At 42.3% G+C, this 16469-nt stretch overlaps 2 protein-coding genes across 3 annotated transcripts; one reads left to right on the forward strand and one right to left on the reverse strand.

Moving 5' to 3' along the window:
- Positions 1 to 842: 842 nt before the first annotated feature.
- On the forward strand, positions 843 to 3589 carry LOC106086617 (DNA replication licensing factor Mcm7). The gene is made up of 5 exons (XM_013251362.2): positions 843 to 1033; positions 1111 to 1480; positions 1539 to 2040; positions 2101 to 3158; positions 3225 to 3589. Exons 1-5 carry the CDS (start codon positions 1003 to 1005, stop codon positions 3424 to 3426), a joined length of 2163 nt encoding a protein of 720 aa, XP_013106816.2. The 5' UTR covers positions 843 to 1002; the 3' UTR covers positions 3427 to 3589.
- On the reverse strand, positions 3439 to 15065 carry LOC106086618 (farnesol dehydrogenase). Of its 2 annotated transcripts, XR_009398468.1 has the most exons (5): positions 14834 to 15065; positions 8159 to 8865; positions 7950 to 8090; positions 3843 to 4072; positions 3439 to 3766 (listed from the first exon to the last, which is right to left on the reverse strand). XR_009398468.1 is itself a non-coding variant. In XM_059369613.1 (4 exons), the coding sequence occupies exons 2-4, from the start codon at positions 8792 to 8794 to the stop codon at positions 4031 to 4033; spliced, it is 819 nt and encodes a 272-aa protein (XP_059225596.1). In that variant the 5' UTR covers positions 8795 to 8865; positions 14834 to 15065; the 3' UTR covers positions 3439 to 4030. The 2 variants fall into 2 exon arrangements, 1 of the variants encoding a protein (XP_059225596.1); XM_059369613.1 differs by having other exon boundaries at positions 3439 to 4072.
- Positions 15066 to 16469: the final 1404 nt, after the last annotated feature.

Here is a 16469-nt window from a genome sequence, read left to right on the forward strand (position 1 = left end):
TTTTCGACAAAATTTTTTTGTGGTAACTTTTTTTAGATAAAAGGTTTTGAAGCAAAAATAACTTGCAGATTTTATTCATAACTTATGAGACAATGTCAACAATAGTATTATGTTATCATTAAGATTTTCGTAAAGTTTCAATAAAGTAAACACGAAAAATATGTGTTTTCTTGTTTCGCTAGCGAAATTTGATAGCAATCAAATGTTTTTGTTTCCATACCAAAATACATTTCTTTGTCTACACTTTTTGTTTTCTCTATTTAATATATTTTTTTGCAAATAAAGAAAAACGAACCATTGAAACCAATAAAACAAACATAAATGATGCCTGCAATAGTTTCAAGTGTTGCCACTATAATGTTTTTATTTTTTTTGCCATTTTCCCCACTATACCAGAGTGTTCAGCTTTGGGAATTGTTGGGAAAAACTTTAAAAAATTTTAATTTTTTAAACAAAGTTACATGCACTAACTGTTATACTTTTATTACCCCAGGATCAATTGTTTTTAAGTGATCCTTCTAAGCTATTAGCGTAAAAAACATTTGTTTCAAATGTTTTTAGCTGATACGTTTTTTTTTTTGTATGGAGTTTGACAGTTGTTCACGTGAAATGTCGAATAGAGTACCAACCTTACAAGCAGAGTACTACTTTTCCGTTTATTTTTAGCCAACGTTTCTCCGGCGTTTTATTTTATGTGGAGTTCGACACCCTTCCGCTCGAAAAGCTGAACAGAATACCCTGCTTAAACGTGCTTTTAAGCATTATTGTGATTGAATACTTATATATATAAATACACCCTTGCGGTCGAGTAATCGATTAGTCGATTATAGATTTCTATTCCCGCCAAAAGAATTGATACAGATGCGCTGATACAGTTTATAGCTCTTATAATTATTATTTATTTAAAGACAAGCAGCGCAATCGCGAAGAAGTAAACAACGCTCAAGCTATTGCCTTCTAGCAACATAATTAGTAAAAGTTTTTTTTACAAATAATAAGAAAATGGCAAGACGTGATTATGCACAAGACAAAGGTGGTTTGGTTTGCCTAGTGTTTTTCCTTCACGAATTGTGTTTATTTATGCATTTATTTTATCTGTCTATTTTCCAGAGGCCATCAAGGCTTTCCTCGGAGAATTTTGCAAACAAGATGACGACGGCAAGAAGCATTTTGTATATGCCCAACAATTGGTGAAAATCGCGCACCGAGAACAAGTTCTTTTGACCGTCGATCTAGATCATTTGGCGGAATTTAATGAGGGCTTAGCTGATGCTGTTGTCGCAAATAGCAGACGCTATGCATCCATGTTTAGCGATGTTATTGCCGAAATGTTGCCCAGTTACAAAGAAAGAGAAGTACACGCCAAAGATGCTTTAGATGTATACATTGAGCATCGTTTACTAATGGAGACGCGTGCTCGTAATCCCATGGAGCACCATGATCAGCGCAACCAATTCCCCCCCGAGCTTATGAAACGATTGTAAGTAATTTGTACAGACGTAATCAATGCAGCTTCATAAACTATTTTACGTTTTTAGTGAAGTGGGATTTAAGCCCCAATCTAATGTTAAGGCGCATTCTATTCGTGAAATTAAGGCAGAACATATCGGCAAATTGGTAACAGTTCGCGGTATTGTTACACGTTGCACTGAGGTGAAACCTATGATGGTTGTGGCCACTTATACTTGCGATCGTTGTGGTGCCGAGACCTATCAGCCAGTTAATTCGTTATCATTTACACCAATAAGCGAATGCCCTTCAGATGACTGTAGAGTAAATAAAGCCGGTGGCCGCCTCTATCTGCAAACACGCGGCTCGAAGTTTGTGAAATTTCAGGAGATTAAAATCCAGGAACATAGCGATCAAGTACCAGTAGGTCATATACCACGCACTATGACGATAATGTGTCGCGGCGAGGTGACTCGCTTGGCACAACCAGGTGATCATGTCTTAATATCTGGCACTTTCCTTCCGCTGTTGCGAACTGGCTTCCAACAGATGATTCAGGGTCTTTTATCGGACACTTTCTTGCAAGCCTATGTCAGTACATAGTTTAAGCAACCAATTACAATAGTTACGTTAACCGATTTTTTCTTGCAGCGTATTATTTGCATCAACAAAAACGATGAGATATCCGATAAAGATGCTGAGCTAACACCGGAGGAATTGACGGAACTCGCTCAAGATGATTTCTACGAACGTTTGGCCACAAGTTTGGCACCAGAAATATATGGCCATTTGGATGTGAAGAAAGCTTTGCTATTGTTATTGGTAGGTGGCGTAGACAAAAGGCCTGATGGAATGAAAATCAGAGGTAACATCAATATATGCCTGATGGGTGATCCTGGTGTAGCCAAGTCTCAATTGTTGGGCTACATTAGTCGTCTGGCCATACGTTCACAATACACCACTGGTAGAGGTTCATCGGGTGTTGGTTTAACTGCTGCTGTCATGAAAGATCCATTGACGGGTGAAATGACTTTAGAGGGAGGAGCTTTGGTTTTGGCCGATCAAGGAGTGTGCTGCATTGATGAATTCGATAAAATGGCAGAAGTAGATCGAACTGCAATTCATGAAGTAATGGAACAGCAAACCATTTCCATTGCCAAAGCTGGCATCATGACAACTCTAAACGCAAGAGTCTCAATTTTAGCCGCAGCCAATCCCGCATTTGGTCGCTATAATCCTAGGCGCACAGTAGAACAGAATATCCAACTGCCAGCTGCTTTATTGTCACGTTTTGATTTACTGTGGCTTATACAGGATAAACCAGATCGCGACAATGATTTACGTCTAGCCAAGCACATTACTTACGTTCACAGTCATTCAAAACAACCACCAACTCGAGTCAAGGCCTTAGACATGAACTTGATGCGCCGCTATATCAATCTATGCAAACGTAAGAATCCAACAATTCCAGATGAGCTCACTGACTATATTGTGGGCGCATACGTTGAACTTAGACGCGAAGCACGTACACAGAAAGATATGACATTTACATCGGCTCGTAACCTCTTGGGTATTTTGCGTCTATCAACTGCCTTGGCGCGCTTGCGATTGTCCGATAAAGTGGAAAAGGATGATGTAGCTGAAGCATTGCGTCTTTTAGAAATGTCCAAAGATTCACTTAATCAAATCCATGAACACCAAAAGGGACAGTAAGTTGTTTAAATTGATATCTTGACGTCTTATTGAATCGTAAATTAATTAAATTATTGTTGCAGCATTCCAAATACATCAGATAAAATTTTTGCTGTTGTTCGTGAATTGGCTGGTAGCAATAACACTGTCAAAATTGCCGACGTTATGGATCGTTGCACGACAAAGGGATTCAAACCCGACCAGGTTGACAAATGTATCGAAGATTACGAGGAGCTCAACGTTTGGCAAGTCAATATGGCGCGTACAAAAATTACTTTCATGTAAAATATAAGTATGTATGTTTGTTGTAATAATGAGTGGTGTTTATTCTCTAACTCCATTGATATATTTTACGTAAAGTTTATCTATTGTTTAAGCCATTGTTTCTTCATGATACATTATTTGATTTCACTGAAAGTTCGTATAAACATTTTTTTAAATAAAAACATTAACTAGAATTTTTTGTCTGGCCATATAAAGAAAACAGCATTTAATTTAAATTTAAAGAAACGTATCAAAATATGTAACTGAAAAAATAATCAAATATCAGATGACATCAGTATCCTTCATTCCACAGTTAGATACTTGCAAATTTTGTAAATAGATCCGTTGGTCGCAGTGTTATCTAGAATTTGAATGGACTTTCAGAAAATAATAATCATAGTAACTCAAAATTTGTTTTTTTAGGTTTTGTTTTGCACCTGCATGCAACAAGAATTTGAAGCTCGCTTTTATATTCTTAACAGCAATTTTGCATCTTTGGTAGGTATTTTTGGAGGTAGCAACAGTATAGAGACGATATTTTTGTTTGAAACTTAATGGAGCATATGACGCTACAACGGCAAACAGTAAAAATGTTACTGTAGCAATAATGGTCGTTGTTGCCGTTTTAAAATTTCTCACCCATGGGTTTAATGGTGATGTTGTGAACCTAAAACGGAATGATTAAAAAAGGCTGTTAATTGATTTCACTTTAAAATTGAAGTCAATCAAACAAAATGTCGTTGCCATACTAATCTGGAGGAAAACTTTGTTCTAATGAGAAATTTTATGTGTGATATCAAAATTTGTGAGGTCTTCCCTACTTGGTACAGGGTTATACAAAGGAGGTCCCTAAGTTTAATTAATAATTTAAAATTTATTAACCTTTTTATACTATTTGATGTGCGAAATTTATTATTATATTTTTTTTGGCAAAACGGTTGACGATCCAAACATCGCTTTGAGACCCTTAATATACCCGGCACGGATAGCTGTGAGCACCACACAAGCTGGAACATTGATGTCCGATCTGTGTGGTGTCCATTGCTGTCACGAGAAGCTTAGCTGCGAGCTATCGGGCTCGTCCACAGTTTGTGGATAGTGGAAGGCTTCATCCGGAGTAGCTGTAACTGCAGTCGCGGACAATCAGTGGTATCAAACGGAGAGTCTCAGTGAGAGTTCGGGTGGATCCGGCTCTTGCACAAATATTGAGTGCCTACGATGCTCGATATGTCAAGCCGAGTTATTGGCGCCTTTAAATAATCAATGGCCACCCTGTTCCCGCGGCGATCGGTCCTTTGGACCGGAACGAACTTACTCAGGAGCTTGACGAGGATCGCCACCTCCACATAAAAATTTGGTTACAACTACTGCCCTTAATATAATCCAGAATAGCCAGAGAACTTTATACCTGAAAATATTCCCGACAAGAAGAAATTATTCAACCATACTACTAAGCATCATACTTGCTATTGGATGGTAATAGCGTAATTCATGCTGATGTTGCATTGGCCAGTCAATACCTCTACCAATAGTTTGACGTCATGCCTCCTCAGCTCCAAGATAAATGTCTTCCCCTCTTTGAGTAACTCGACCGAAAGGCCTTGGCCACTTTGAAAACTCCACCCATTGAATGGAGTGCGTGTTTTCCCGTTTGTGCTCTGCCTTATCGTTAGTACAGTCATACTAACTACTTTACAAGGAGGTGTGCAAATGTATTCAGCAGTGGGCCATCGTCATCGTCGCTTTCGACAATTTCCTTATTCCTGTTGTAGCCACATTTGCATGTTGAGGTGACGATTCTCGTCAAGCTCCTGCAGGTTAGCAAGCTTGTTTTAGTCCACAAGACCGACCGCAAGAGACCATTGGCTATTTAAAGGGACCAATAACTCGCCTTGTCATAACGAACATCATAGACAATCAGTATTTATGCAAGAGTCGGTGCCGACCGGCCTCTCACTTGGATTCTATTCTATACCGCTGATTGTCCGCGACTATCGTTGCAGCTACTCGGTACGGAGCATTCCACTATCCGCAACCTGTGGACGCGCCCGGCAGCTCGCAGCTAAGCTTCTCGTGACAGCGTGGACACCACGCAGATCGAACATCAAAGTTCCAGCCTTTGTAGTGCTCACTGCTGTACCGACCCGGCCTTCTTCGTTGTGGTTGTTTTTAGTATGTTGTAGCCGCAGGCTTTGCCGATGAAGGACTCTATCGGGTCAATCCGGTACGTACATCCGGCTGCCATGGGATTGACAGCTTCTATGTCGTCGAAATATGCGACTTCCTCGACTTTTCCCGTGCGACAATATAAGCAGCAGCAGCACCCCATCCCAAATATTGCCAGGGATTTGGAATACATTTTTCTTGTAATTCAATTGCAATGATTTTCGAGGCAAGATCGACTTTATGGATGGGAAGAATATTATGGTTGCAGTGATCAAGAAAACAAGCTGACTACAGCTTGCACAGTTGTCACGGTTACAATAGCTACGTTAGGATCGCACTCAAAGGGGAAGCGGATTTCTGGAACTGTTTTTCTTGATACACCATTCCATGCAGTATAAACCAATCTCGCCTACGCCTGTCGTTAGTGGCCCCTCATATGGCATGTCGTCATTTCATTGGAATCGGACCAGAACCCCATAATTCTAACTGTGGTTTACTGTAAAGTAATTTTCGATCCCCTGCAAGTGAGATGACAGTGAATGATCTCAAGCGATGCACGCGTTTATTCAACCGTAAATTTATAGAACATCACGAGATTGACAAGGCGAGGAGGAGAGCCAATAGTCTTATCCATGGTCTCCGAACCGATGGACAGCCACCATATTAATGTCATCTGTGGCGCCATGTCATACAAGGTGCTGGGTTCCGACCGAATCTTCTTACTGATACTGAAGAATCTGGATATACCTAGAGTCTAGTAACTTACAACTATGAGATGCTTAGCTTCGTCCACAGATTGCGCATATTAGAATGTTCCATAAGTTATATCGAGTCTCAGGAAAAAGTTGAGTAGCACCGACTCTTACCTAAATACTATATGCCTATGATACTAGATTTGGCAAGGTGAGTTATTTGCGCCTTTGAATAACCAATGGCCATGACGTTATCGCGGCAATCGGACCTATGGACCGAAACGAGCTTACGCACCTTGAAGCTTGACGAGAATCGCTACTTCCTAATACGGAAATATGGATACAAAAACAACAACAACGATACGCGCTTTTTGTTTAACTGTCCTGTCAATCCTACTCGACTTCGGACCAGATCCTTCTGGGCGCATCTGAACTTTGTCACAGTGTTCCATAGCAGAACACAGCAGAAGAAAGGATGGATCACAGCACACTGCTCCACCATCAACAACAACAATACTCTTTCATCTATGTTTTGAGCAATCCCATGTTGTTGTTGTAGTAGTTTGTTGTGTTCTTTCTTTCGTCTGCTTGATTCTGTTGACTGTCAAGACTCAGGAACTCTGCGACTAAGATGGGGTGCGTCCACAGGGATCTGGGTCTGAGTCGAGTAGGTCTAGCTGGAAAGTTAAACAGGTGACGTGTATTGTGAGGTCCCTGGTTACAATCGGGACATACATCTTGCAGGTCGGCATCAATCCTTGCTCTGTAGGAGTTGAGGCGGCTGCATCTGCCGGAACGTAATTTAGCCAGAACTACTCTGGTTTGCCGGGGGAGGTCAATTTCTTCAGGCGCAATGGGAGGCGGTTGTTCTCCAAGGACTACATTCACCCGGTAGCCATTTACTGCATCTGCTGCCATGTCTGCATAAATGTTGTCTAGATCTGCTTGATATGCCGCTTGATCCAGAGGTTCTCTCTTGTAGGGCTGAACCTCACGCTCTTGATCATGTAGATCTACCTTAAGTCTTCTGGGCTGTGGTTAATTATCCGCAAGGCGATGATTTGGATGGTCTCTGCGATAACAGCCCAAAAGGTATTGCTTAGACAGCATGTAGTTATGTCTTCGCACTCACAGGGAAAGCGGTAGGATCTTTGTCTCCTGATGGAGGTGGTCCACATGAGAACTGAGGAGACAGCCCGTCGCAGCAATCCCATGACTGCCGGTTGTACGTACCGGTTGGACCCGATGGATTACTCCATCGGCAAGGGGTAGCTACAACAACTACAAAAACATATGTCTTGAACACAGGGCAGCTTTTGACAATTTGTTGCTTTCAAAGGTGTAGGAGTTACGTCAGAGTTTGGTATCAGTATAAAATTTAAAGAATCTCTCTTATTACATAAAATATCACATCAGGTTTTGATATTCTCTAGTAGAGGTCAAACGAAACACAGATGTGAATAGAAATGACATATTTTTCACATGCTAAGTTGTAAAAGCGCTTACTAAGTCCATGTGAAGTCTGAAGTTAAAACCCAAGCAAAATAGATTTCGACACTTATACTATCCAAGACAGTTGCGAGAGTATTCTGGAGAAAATTCCTCCTCCTCGATCATTTTTAAAATATTTAAGGTTTCAGTGAATAGATTTTCTGGGTTATTGTTGGGTCAAACCGTGTGTTATACCTGAACATTTGGTGGAGTTTCCAAGGCCCATAATACAGCATCAGCTACTTCTCCCGCCTTTAGCATTGGCATAAATTGTTTCACCACAGTTTGGATTTCGTTGGGTAATATGTCCGTATTTACAACTCCCGGGCTTATTGTCTGATTTCGGAAAAAATTTTAAAACTTAATACATTCATATCTAATAACCTGTTAACTTTACAACATACCGTTACTCTTACTTGAGTTTTACGCCTCTGAAATTCCTGACGATAAATTTCATTCATGGCCCGTAACGCAAACTTAGTCGCTGGGTAAATGTTTAAAGAAGGCAGGTCAGGTCCCAGGTTAGGAACTTGCAGTCCTGCTACGCTGTTCACAATTACGATATGACCATTCCCATTTTTATATGTGGCCATTGAATGAAAGGCTTCTCTTGTACAAAATACTGTACCCAATAAATTTGTATCGATGGTTTCACGTATGGCCTTCGTATTGTTACGATTGGATAGAAGGGCTGTTGCTATGATTCCTGCGTTATTAATTAGAACATCGCAGCCACCTAATTCCTTTTGTGTCCACTCAAATACTTTGGTTACATTCTCCTCTTGCGTTATATCACAATGAATAGCGTGCAGATTTTTCCCTACTTCTGGGGGAAGTTCATCACGAAGTCGGGCAATTCGTTCTTGCCTTCTGGCCAGGCCAACAACTACCATACCAGCTGAAGCTAAAGCTTTGCAACAAGCTGCACCAATTCCAGCGCTTGCACCGCTAACAACGGCTACCTTATTGCACCAACGTTCCATGACAAAATAAGTCTTGAACAATTCGTTTATGTATAGAAAAGAATTCAGTGAAACCATAAAAGTGTTTGTGCCAAAGTATATTAGACGGGTCGTCGTCACAAACGCCAATAGTGAAAGCAAATACCATGCTGGCGTATAATAAAGGAACAGTGGAAAAGTGGGTTCAATTGAAAAAAAAAATTCCTATTATTGTTTTTGGTTTTTTTTTTTTTTTTGGGAATGCTATGGTGCTTCCTTGCAAGAGTTCAGTACTATGGGACTAGTTGTTGTTGTAGCAGTGTGTTATACACTGAGGCGGCAGCCCTTGCCGATGAAGAACACCATCGGGTCAATCCGGTACCTACAACCGGCCGCCATTAGAATGACTATGGGACTAGTTGTTGTTGTTGTTGTTGTAGCAGTTTATTGTGTACTATCTTTCGTCTGCTTGATTCTGTTGAGTGTCAAGACCCAGGAACTCCGCGACCAAGATGGGGTGCGTCCACAGGGATCTGGGTCTGAGTCGAGTGGGTCTGGCCGGGCAGTTAAACAGGTGACGTGTATCGTGCGGTCCCTGGTTACAGTCGGGACATACATCTTGCACGTCGGCATCAATCCTAGCTCTGTGGGAGTTGAGGCGGCTGCATCTGCCGGAACGTAATTGAGCCAGAATCACTCTGGTTTGCCGGGGGAGGTCGATTTCTTCGGGTGCAATGGGTGGCGGTCGTACTCCAAGGACTACATTCACCCGGTAGCCAGTTAACGCGTCTGCTACCGTGTCTGCATGAATGTTGTTCAGACCCGCTTGATATGCCGCTTGATCTAGAGGTTCTCTCTAATAGCGCTGGACCTCACGCTCTAGATCATGTAGATCTACCTTAAGGCTTCTGGGCGGTGGGTATCTATCCACAAGATGATGATTTGGATGATTTCTGCGATAACAGCCCAAAAGGTATTGCTTAGACAGCATGTAGTTATGTCTTCGCACTGGTAGGATCTTTGTCTCCTGGTGGAGGTGGTCCACATGAGAACTAAGGAGGCAGCCCGTCGCAGTTCGGAGGGCGGCATTCTGACAGATCTGAATATTATTCCACTGCGTGTCACAAAGCTGACGTGACCACACTGGCGCTGCATAACTTACCACAGACCGGCCAATTGCTTTGTACGTGGTCAACAAGGTTTCTTTGTCTGCACCCCAAGTGCTGCCAGCGAGTGACTTGAGGACCTTGTTTCTACTTTTGACTTTATTGCAGATTGCTGTGGCATGTGGGGAGAAAGTGTAGGAGCTGTCAAATGTGACGCCAAGTATTTTGGGACACTTGATGGTCGGAATCAATTCTCCATCGACCATCAGTCAGCTCAGAATTTACCTCACGCGTATTTGTAGTGAACAGTGTGGCTGAAGATTTGGTGGCGGATATCTTCAGATTTCTTGCAGCGAAATATGAGGCAAGCTCGTTGAGGTAGACGTTCAACCTGTCGCAGATGTCATCAATGGGTGGGGGGCCTGATGCCAGGATCGTACAGTCGTCCGCATATGATACGATCTCTATGCCGTCTGGAGGAGGTGGGATGGAGGAAAGGTAGAGGTTAAACAGAGCCGGAGATATCACCCCGCCTTGGGGAACTCCCTGTTTCACTCTACGGTGTTTTGACTTCTTATCCCTAAATTCCACAAATGACTGGCGGCCACACAGATAATTCGCGACCCAACGTTTAAGGCCTGGCTGGAGGGACGTGTTGGCGATGTCCTCAAATAATTTGGCATGGCTGACCGTGTCGAATGCCTTCGATAGGTCCAATGCCACGAGGACCGTCCTATCACATGGCCTGGGTTGATTGAAGCCACGGCAAATGTGTGTGGTGATGGCATGCAAAGCTGTTGTTGTGCTGTGCAGTCTCCGAAATCCGTGTTGATGCTCGGCGAATGGAAATTCTCCTACGAGGCTCGGGAGGAGTAATGCCTCAAGCGTCTTAGCCACTGGTGAGAGAAGGGAGATCGGTCTGTACGACTCCCCCAAACTCGGGTCTTTACCAGGCTTCAGTAGCGGGATCACTCTGCCCATTTTCCAGACATCGGGAACTATAAGAGTGTTCAATGACAGGTTAAGGACAGTGGTAAGGTACTCAACTCCAGGTAAATCCAGATTCTTCAGCATCAATGTAGAGATTCCGTCGGGGCCCAACGCCTTGGAAGATTTGGCGCCACGGATGACATTCGTAACTTCGCCCACGGTAAATTGTGATGGCTGTTCATCGGCTCGGAGACCACGAATACGGCGAATGGCTCTCCTCCTTGCCCTGTCTCTCTCGGGATGCACGATAAATTGACGGTTGAACAACCTGGCGCATCTCTTCGGATCAGTCACGGTTAACTCGCCAAAAGTGACTGAGGTCCTGTCGTCCCGTCTACCGGGGTTCGAGAGAGACTTAACAGTGGCCCACAATTTGCCTGCACCGGTGCCTAAGTTACATTGCTCCAAGTGTTCCAGCCACAAATTCCGCTTATGTTCGTTGACTACCCTGTTTATTTCCAGATTCAGCTCGCTGATTCTGGGGTTAGCGGGGTCCATAGCACGAATCCCATCACGCTCGTCTGCGAGTACCACTGCTTGCGCCGGGAAATTGGGTCGCACTTGCGGTATTCGACCGGCTGGTATAAAGCGAGCGGCTGCTGCGTTGATGATGTCTCGGAATTTCCTCTCGGCCACAAGCACATCAGAGGGGGGTGGCAGTTCATTGAAGCGGCGATTGGTATACTCTCTGAAGCCAGTCCAATTGGCCTTCTTGTAGTTGATGAACGTTCGGCGCTCAGAGGTTATGAAGTCGGGTGGTCGGTCGATGGTGAGGATTATGGGGAGGTGGTCTGACCCCAAAGAGATGACGGCTTGCCAGGATACGTCACTCAGGAGATCAGGGGATGCGATTGAGATGTCTGGCGAGCTGCTGCACCTCCTCGTAATCCTAGTGGGGGCATCCTCATTCACCGTGCAAAACGTGGAGCTATCTATCTGCTCTGCCAAAGCTATGCCACGCTGGTCGTTGCCTAGGGGAGAATGCCATGACGAGTGATGTGCATTGAAATCCCCCAGAACCAGACGACTATGGCCAGATAGCAACCCACTTATGTCGGGGCTGTAAGCCTGGCCATTAATCGGGACACAGCTGCCAACCGGCGGTATATACACGTTGTATATCTCTATCTCGGCAGTACCAGACTTGACTGCTACCCCCATACATTCCATGTATGGGTCACTAGCGTCAAGCGCAGGCGAGATAGGTCTATACTGCACGGAATGGTGTATAACGAAGGCCAATCCCCCACCTCCATTCCTTGAGCGATCCTTACGTAGCACATTGTAGCCGTGACAACTGTGCAAGCTGCAGGTGTTAGTCAGCTTTGTCTCCTGGATCGCTGCGACCGATATGCTCTTCCGACTCATAAAATCCACAATCTCATCAATCTTGCCTCGCAGTCCATTGCAGTTTAACTGCAGGAACGATACATTTCCCGACACTGGCCTGGCAATGGTAGGGCTAGGGTGCTGTCTTTGCATAAATTGCCGTACGGGAGAGGTCGGGGGGGTCACATAGTCCGACGACGAGGACGCCGAAGGCGACGACGGCGACGCTTGTGACCCACTGCTGGCTGTGTTCGCACAGCACCTAGCGACATAGCCAGTATGACTATACTCCCGTAGCGAAGTTAGGCCAGAGCAAGAACGGAAATGTACCCACTCCAAGCACCTGTTACACCTCACCGACACTGACCGATGATGAAGGCGGTTCTGGCAAACGGAACAGAACCAGGGTCCGGGGTTCTTTTCAATCCCGGCACGGACCAAAAGCATACGGAGAAGGCACTCCGGGATGTGCCTCTCCCATGACGAAAAAAGACGAACACGTGTACGTGTATGGGACTAGTGGCTATGGGATGCAAAATTTTGCACTTCTTGTCAAAACAATACTTAAAGTATGGTGAACCCATAGGATACGTTGTCTTGCTATGAGAAGTCCAAATTTCACAGAGATATTTCTACCCGTTCCCTCACGTCATATTTTTTACTAGTTTTTTCGATTTTCTCCCGTTGTGCGACGTCTCCTATGTGCAAAAGTAGCACCCATAGGGGGATTCTATCGCCACTTCTATGGATGACCATCAATAGTCTACTACGAATGCTGACTGAGCAGGATTTTGAACCTCTTTGCTACACTATGTCAAGTGAGTTGATCACTAAATTTTCCTGCAAGGCTGGTGCCAAGTAACTGACCAAGCTTCCCAACCTTTCTCTGGGCACCCTTTTAGTGTTAACGATGTCTCGAATAAATGTTGACAAAGTCCCTCCGCTACTAGAAGAAAGGATTCATACCTTCTCTCTCCAATCAAGAATTGGAGAATTTGCAAGCACTAAACTCAGTATGGAATGTGCAAATTGATGGCTCTAGACTTATCGGTGAATTTGAATCCACCATCTAATCATCCTAAACAAACAAACAGATCACTCTGAACGCATCACATCCATATTACAGAATTCCTCGATCTAGATATTTAATAGAATCTTACAAACGAAAAATGACCGAAGACATGGTCCACTGTTAGAATGCAAATGCAAATTTTGCCCATGAACATTCCACTAAGGAACAGGGTCAAACTTCTCACATATGAGTGCAGTCCGATTCAAGTTTAAGCTCAATGATGAGGGGCCTCCTTTTTATAGCCGAGTCCGAACGACGTGTCGCAGTGCGACACCTCTTGCGAGATAGGTGATACATGGCATAGTACGGTAGCCTTCAACTAACTTTTGGAATAACATCACGTTTATTTGGGATATTAAGCAGAAAAAAAAACAAATAAAGGGTGATTTTTTTGAGGTTAGGATTTTCATGCATTAGTATTTGACAGATCACGTGGGATTTCAGACATGGTGTCAAAGAGAAAGATGCTCAGTATGCTTTGACATTTCATCAGTAATAGACTTACTAACGAGCAACGCTTGCAAATCATTGAATTTTATTACCAAAATCAGTGTTCGGTTCGAAATTTTGACAAATTTTGTTCAGCGATGAGGCTCATTTCTGGTTGAATGGCTACGTAAATAAGCAAAATTGCCGCATTTGGAGTGAAGAGCAACCAGAAGCCGTTCAAGAACTGCCCATGCATCCCGAAAAATGCACTGTTTGGTGTGGTTTGTACGCTGGTGGAATCATTGGACCGTATTTTTTCAAAGATGCTGTTGGACGCAACGTTACGGTGAATGAACACATTTCGAACCGAACACTGATTTTGGTAATAAAATTCAATGATTTGCAAGCGTTGCTCGTTAGTAAGTCTATTCATGATGAAATGTCAAAGCATACTGAGCATCTTTCTCTTTGACACCATGTCTGAAATCCCACGTGATCTGTCAAATACTAATGCATGAAAATCCTAACCTCAAAAAAATCACCCTTTATAAAGGATGAAGACAACGTACTGTTTCAACAACAGTAACTAATGAACAATTCCAGCCTCGTCTTCCTTGGGATTGCCCGAACCTATTCCGTGTCGCAAAATACGATAGTTTTTGCTCAGTGATCTTTTCATTATATTGCTTATTCAATAATGGTTGCTAAAAACTTGCCGTCACTTCAACTTTGGATTAAGCTAGTGAAGGATCTATTGGGTTGCCCAAAAAGTAATTGCCGATTTTTTAAAAGAAAGTAAATGCATTTTTAATAAAACTTAGAATGAACTTTAATCAAATATACTTTTTTACACTTTTTTTCTTAAGCAAGCTAAAAGTAACAGCTGATAACTGACAGAAGAAAGAATGCAATTACAGAGTCACAAGCTGTGAAAAAATTTGTCAACGCCGACTATATGAAAAATCCGCAAATACTTTTTGGGCAACCCAATATGTGGAGTCCTCGTTGTTATTCCATTCGTTTAGTGTTGTTACACGTCAACCCCATTGCAGACGGTTGTACGCGCCGGATTGACCCGTTGAGATCTCTCACACTGCTACAACAACAACAGTTACATGTAACTGTATTTTCGTTTTACTGGCCGTGAGGCTATAGTTTGATGTATTTTTTTTCGTGGACGTTTATCTATTTATGTACAGTTGTTGTTGTTACCACGTTTTCATGTAGAGGTGGCGAACCCCGTCAAGCTCTGTAGGTGAGCGAGCTTGTTCCGCTCCAAAGGACCGATCGCCGCGGGAACAGGGTAGCCATTGGTTATTTAAAGGCACCGATAACTCGCCTTGTCATATCGAGCATCATAGGCACTCATTATTTAAGCAAGAGTCGGTGCCGCCCGGCCATTCACTGAGATTCTCCTCTCGATACCGCTGATTGTCCGCGACTGTCATTTTTTTAACAAAGATATTTGAAATTACAGAAAAATTTTTGAGCTCTCAAAATTTGACAACAAATGCCAAGCTTATAGGTGTCGGTAATTATGTTATTTTTCTTCAAAGCAACCAGCTCTGTCGAAAAAATCAAATTTACAGCAAAAAGAAAAGAAGTAACAGAAATAAAGATACTCACATTGGAAGCTACGACTGCCGGAACCCCATATACATGCAATACGCCATAGTTTCCTTCGCAGGAAGGGAAATAATGCATATTTAGAAAGTGCAAACGACTCAAACTGCATGCCATTGAGAGCAGAATTCTGCTTGCAGCATTTTCTTTTATTATCTTTATTCACAAGTGCCACCAACCAGTCAATGTGCGAAGTTCAAATTCTTTGCAAATGCAAATTTTGCCCATGACCATTCCACTAAGGAACAGGGGCAAACTTCTCACATATCAATTGAGTCCGTCACCTAATTAATAGTTAAAATAAATCTTTCCGTGGATTTATTTTAAATTTCTTACCTTCTTTGTTAATATCCATTATAATTTTCCCCTTCTTTTACCCACCTTCTGACGTGTCATCCCCCAATTTCATAAAACTTTAAATTATTTGTTTATTTAATTTAATATGTTTCCAGATATCAAATTGTGTGCCGTCTTTTAAATGATTTTGCTATGCTTTTTTTGGATAGAAAGCATTAAACAATGATCTAAAGCCAAGCCGAACAATATCCTGCAATGAAATCTCAATATCAAAAAATTCCAAATTTCGGCACAGAAAAATACTGGCACCAGCATCTAACGGTTTTTATTTTAACGTAAACATGTGTGTAATATGAGAGCCGAGAGATATTCAATCACATGCGCATACAAAACATTTGCTCTGGGTCCCTCATTCACAAGCAAATAGGGGTGTTCAAATGCGCTTGCGATTGCCAATTTGTTCAATTTACTTTAACACTGTTTCATTTACACAAATCTCAGTCAAACTGTCATTCGATCATGTTTTTATGTATTTAAATTATTTTATTACAGATTCTTTTATTATATGATAGTTTGATAAAAATCTTTTAATTTTGTATGCCTTCACTACCTATTGTAACACCTTAATTAATGTAACGCTGACTAGAATCTAAAAACAAAGGTGCTCAATACAAAAAAACTATGCTTTAAAAGTATGTATGTACTTCTCTCATTATTGGCCTAGACAGGGTACTCTGTTCTAATTTCGGAATACATAGTGGCAAAATTTTAATATAATATAATTTTTTAACATAATTATAAGAAATTTTGTGCACCAACACAATATTACACTAGAAGTAATCGTTTATAAGAGCTCCATAAATATTGCAAACAAAATACCAACCCATTTGCTGTAACTTCATAATTGTTGATAAGCCATACAAAATGA

Source organism: Stomoxys calcitrans, chromosome 1 (assembly GCF_963082655.1).
Source record: "Stomoxys calcitrans chromosome 1, idStoCalc2.1, whole genome shotgun sequence".
Taxonomy (NCBI): domain Eukaryota; kingdom Metazoa; phylum Arthropoda; class Insecta; order Diptera; family Muscidae; genus Stomoxys; species Stomoxys calcitrans.

Excerpts from the sequence above, each read along its gene's own strand:
- LOC106086618 (XM_059369613.1), bottom strand. The coding sequence starts at position 8,794 with ATGGTTTCACTGAATTCTTTTCTATACATAAACGAATTGTTCAAGACT. Across the intron at positions 8,091-8,158 it reads AAACTCAAGTAAGAGTAACG|ACAATAAGCCCGGGAGTTGT; the intron begins GTATGTTGTAAA and ends TTCCGAAATCAG. Across the intron at positions 4,073-7,949 it reads AAACTCCACCAAATGTTCAG|GTTCACAACATCACCATTAA; the intron begins GTATAACACACG and ends ATTCCGTTTTAG.
- LOC106086617 (XM_013251362.2), top strand. The coding sequence starts at position 1,003 with ATGGCAAGACGTGATTATGCACAAGACAAAG. Across the intron at positions 1,481-1,538 it reads CCCGAGCTTATGAAACGATT|TGAAGTGGGATTTAAGCCCC; the intron begins GTAAGTAATTTG and ends TTACGTTTTTAG. Across the intron at positions 2,041-2,100 it reads ACACTTTCTTGCAAGCCTAT|CGTATTATTTGCATCAACAA; the intron begins GTCAGTACATAG and ends TTTTTCTTGCAG.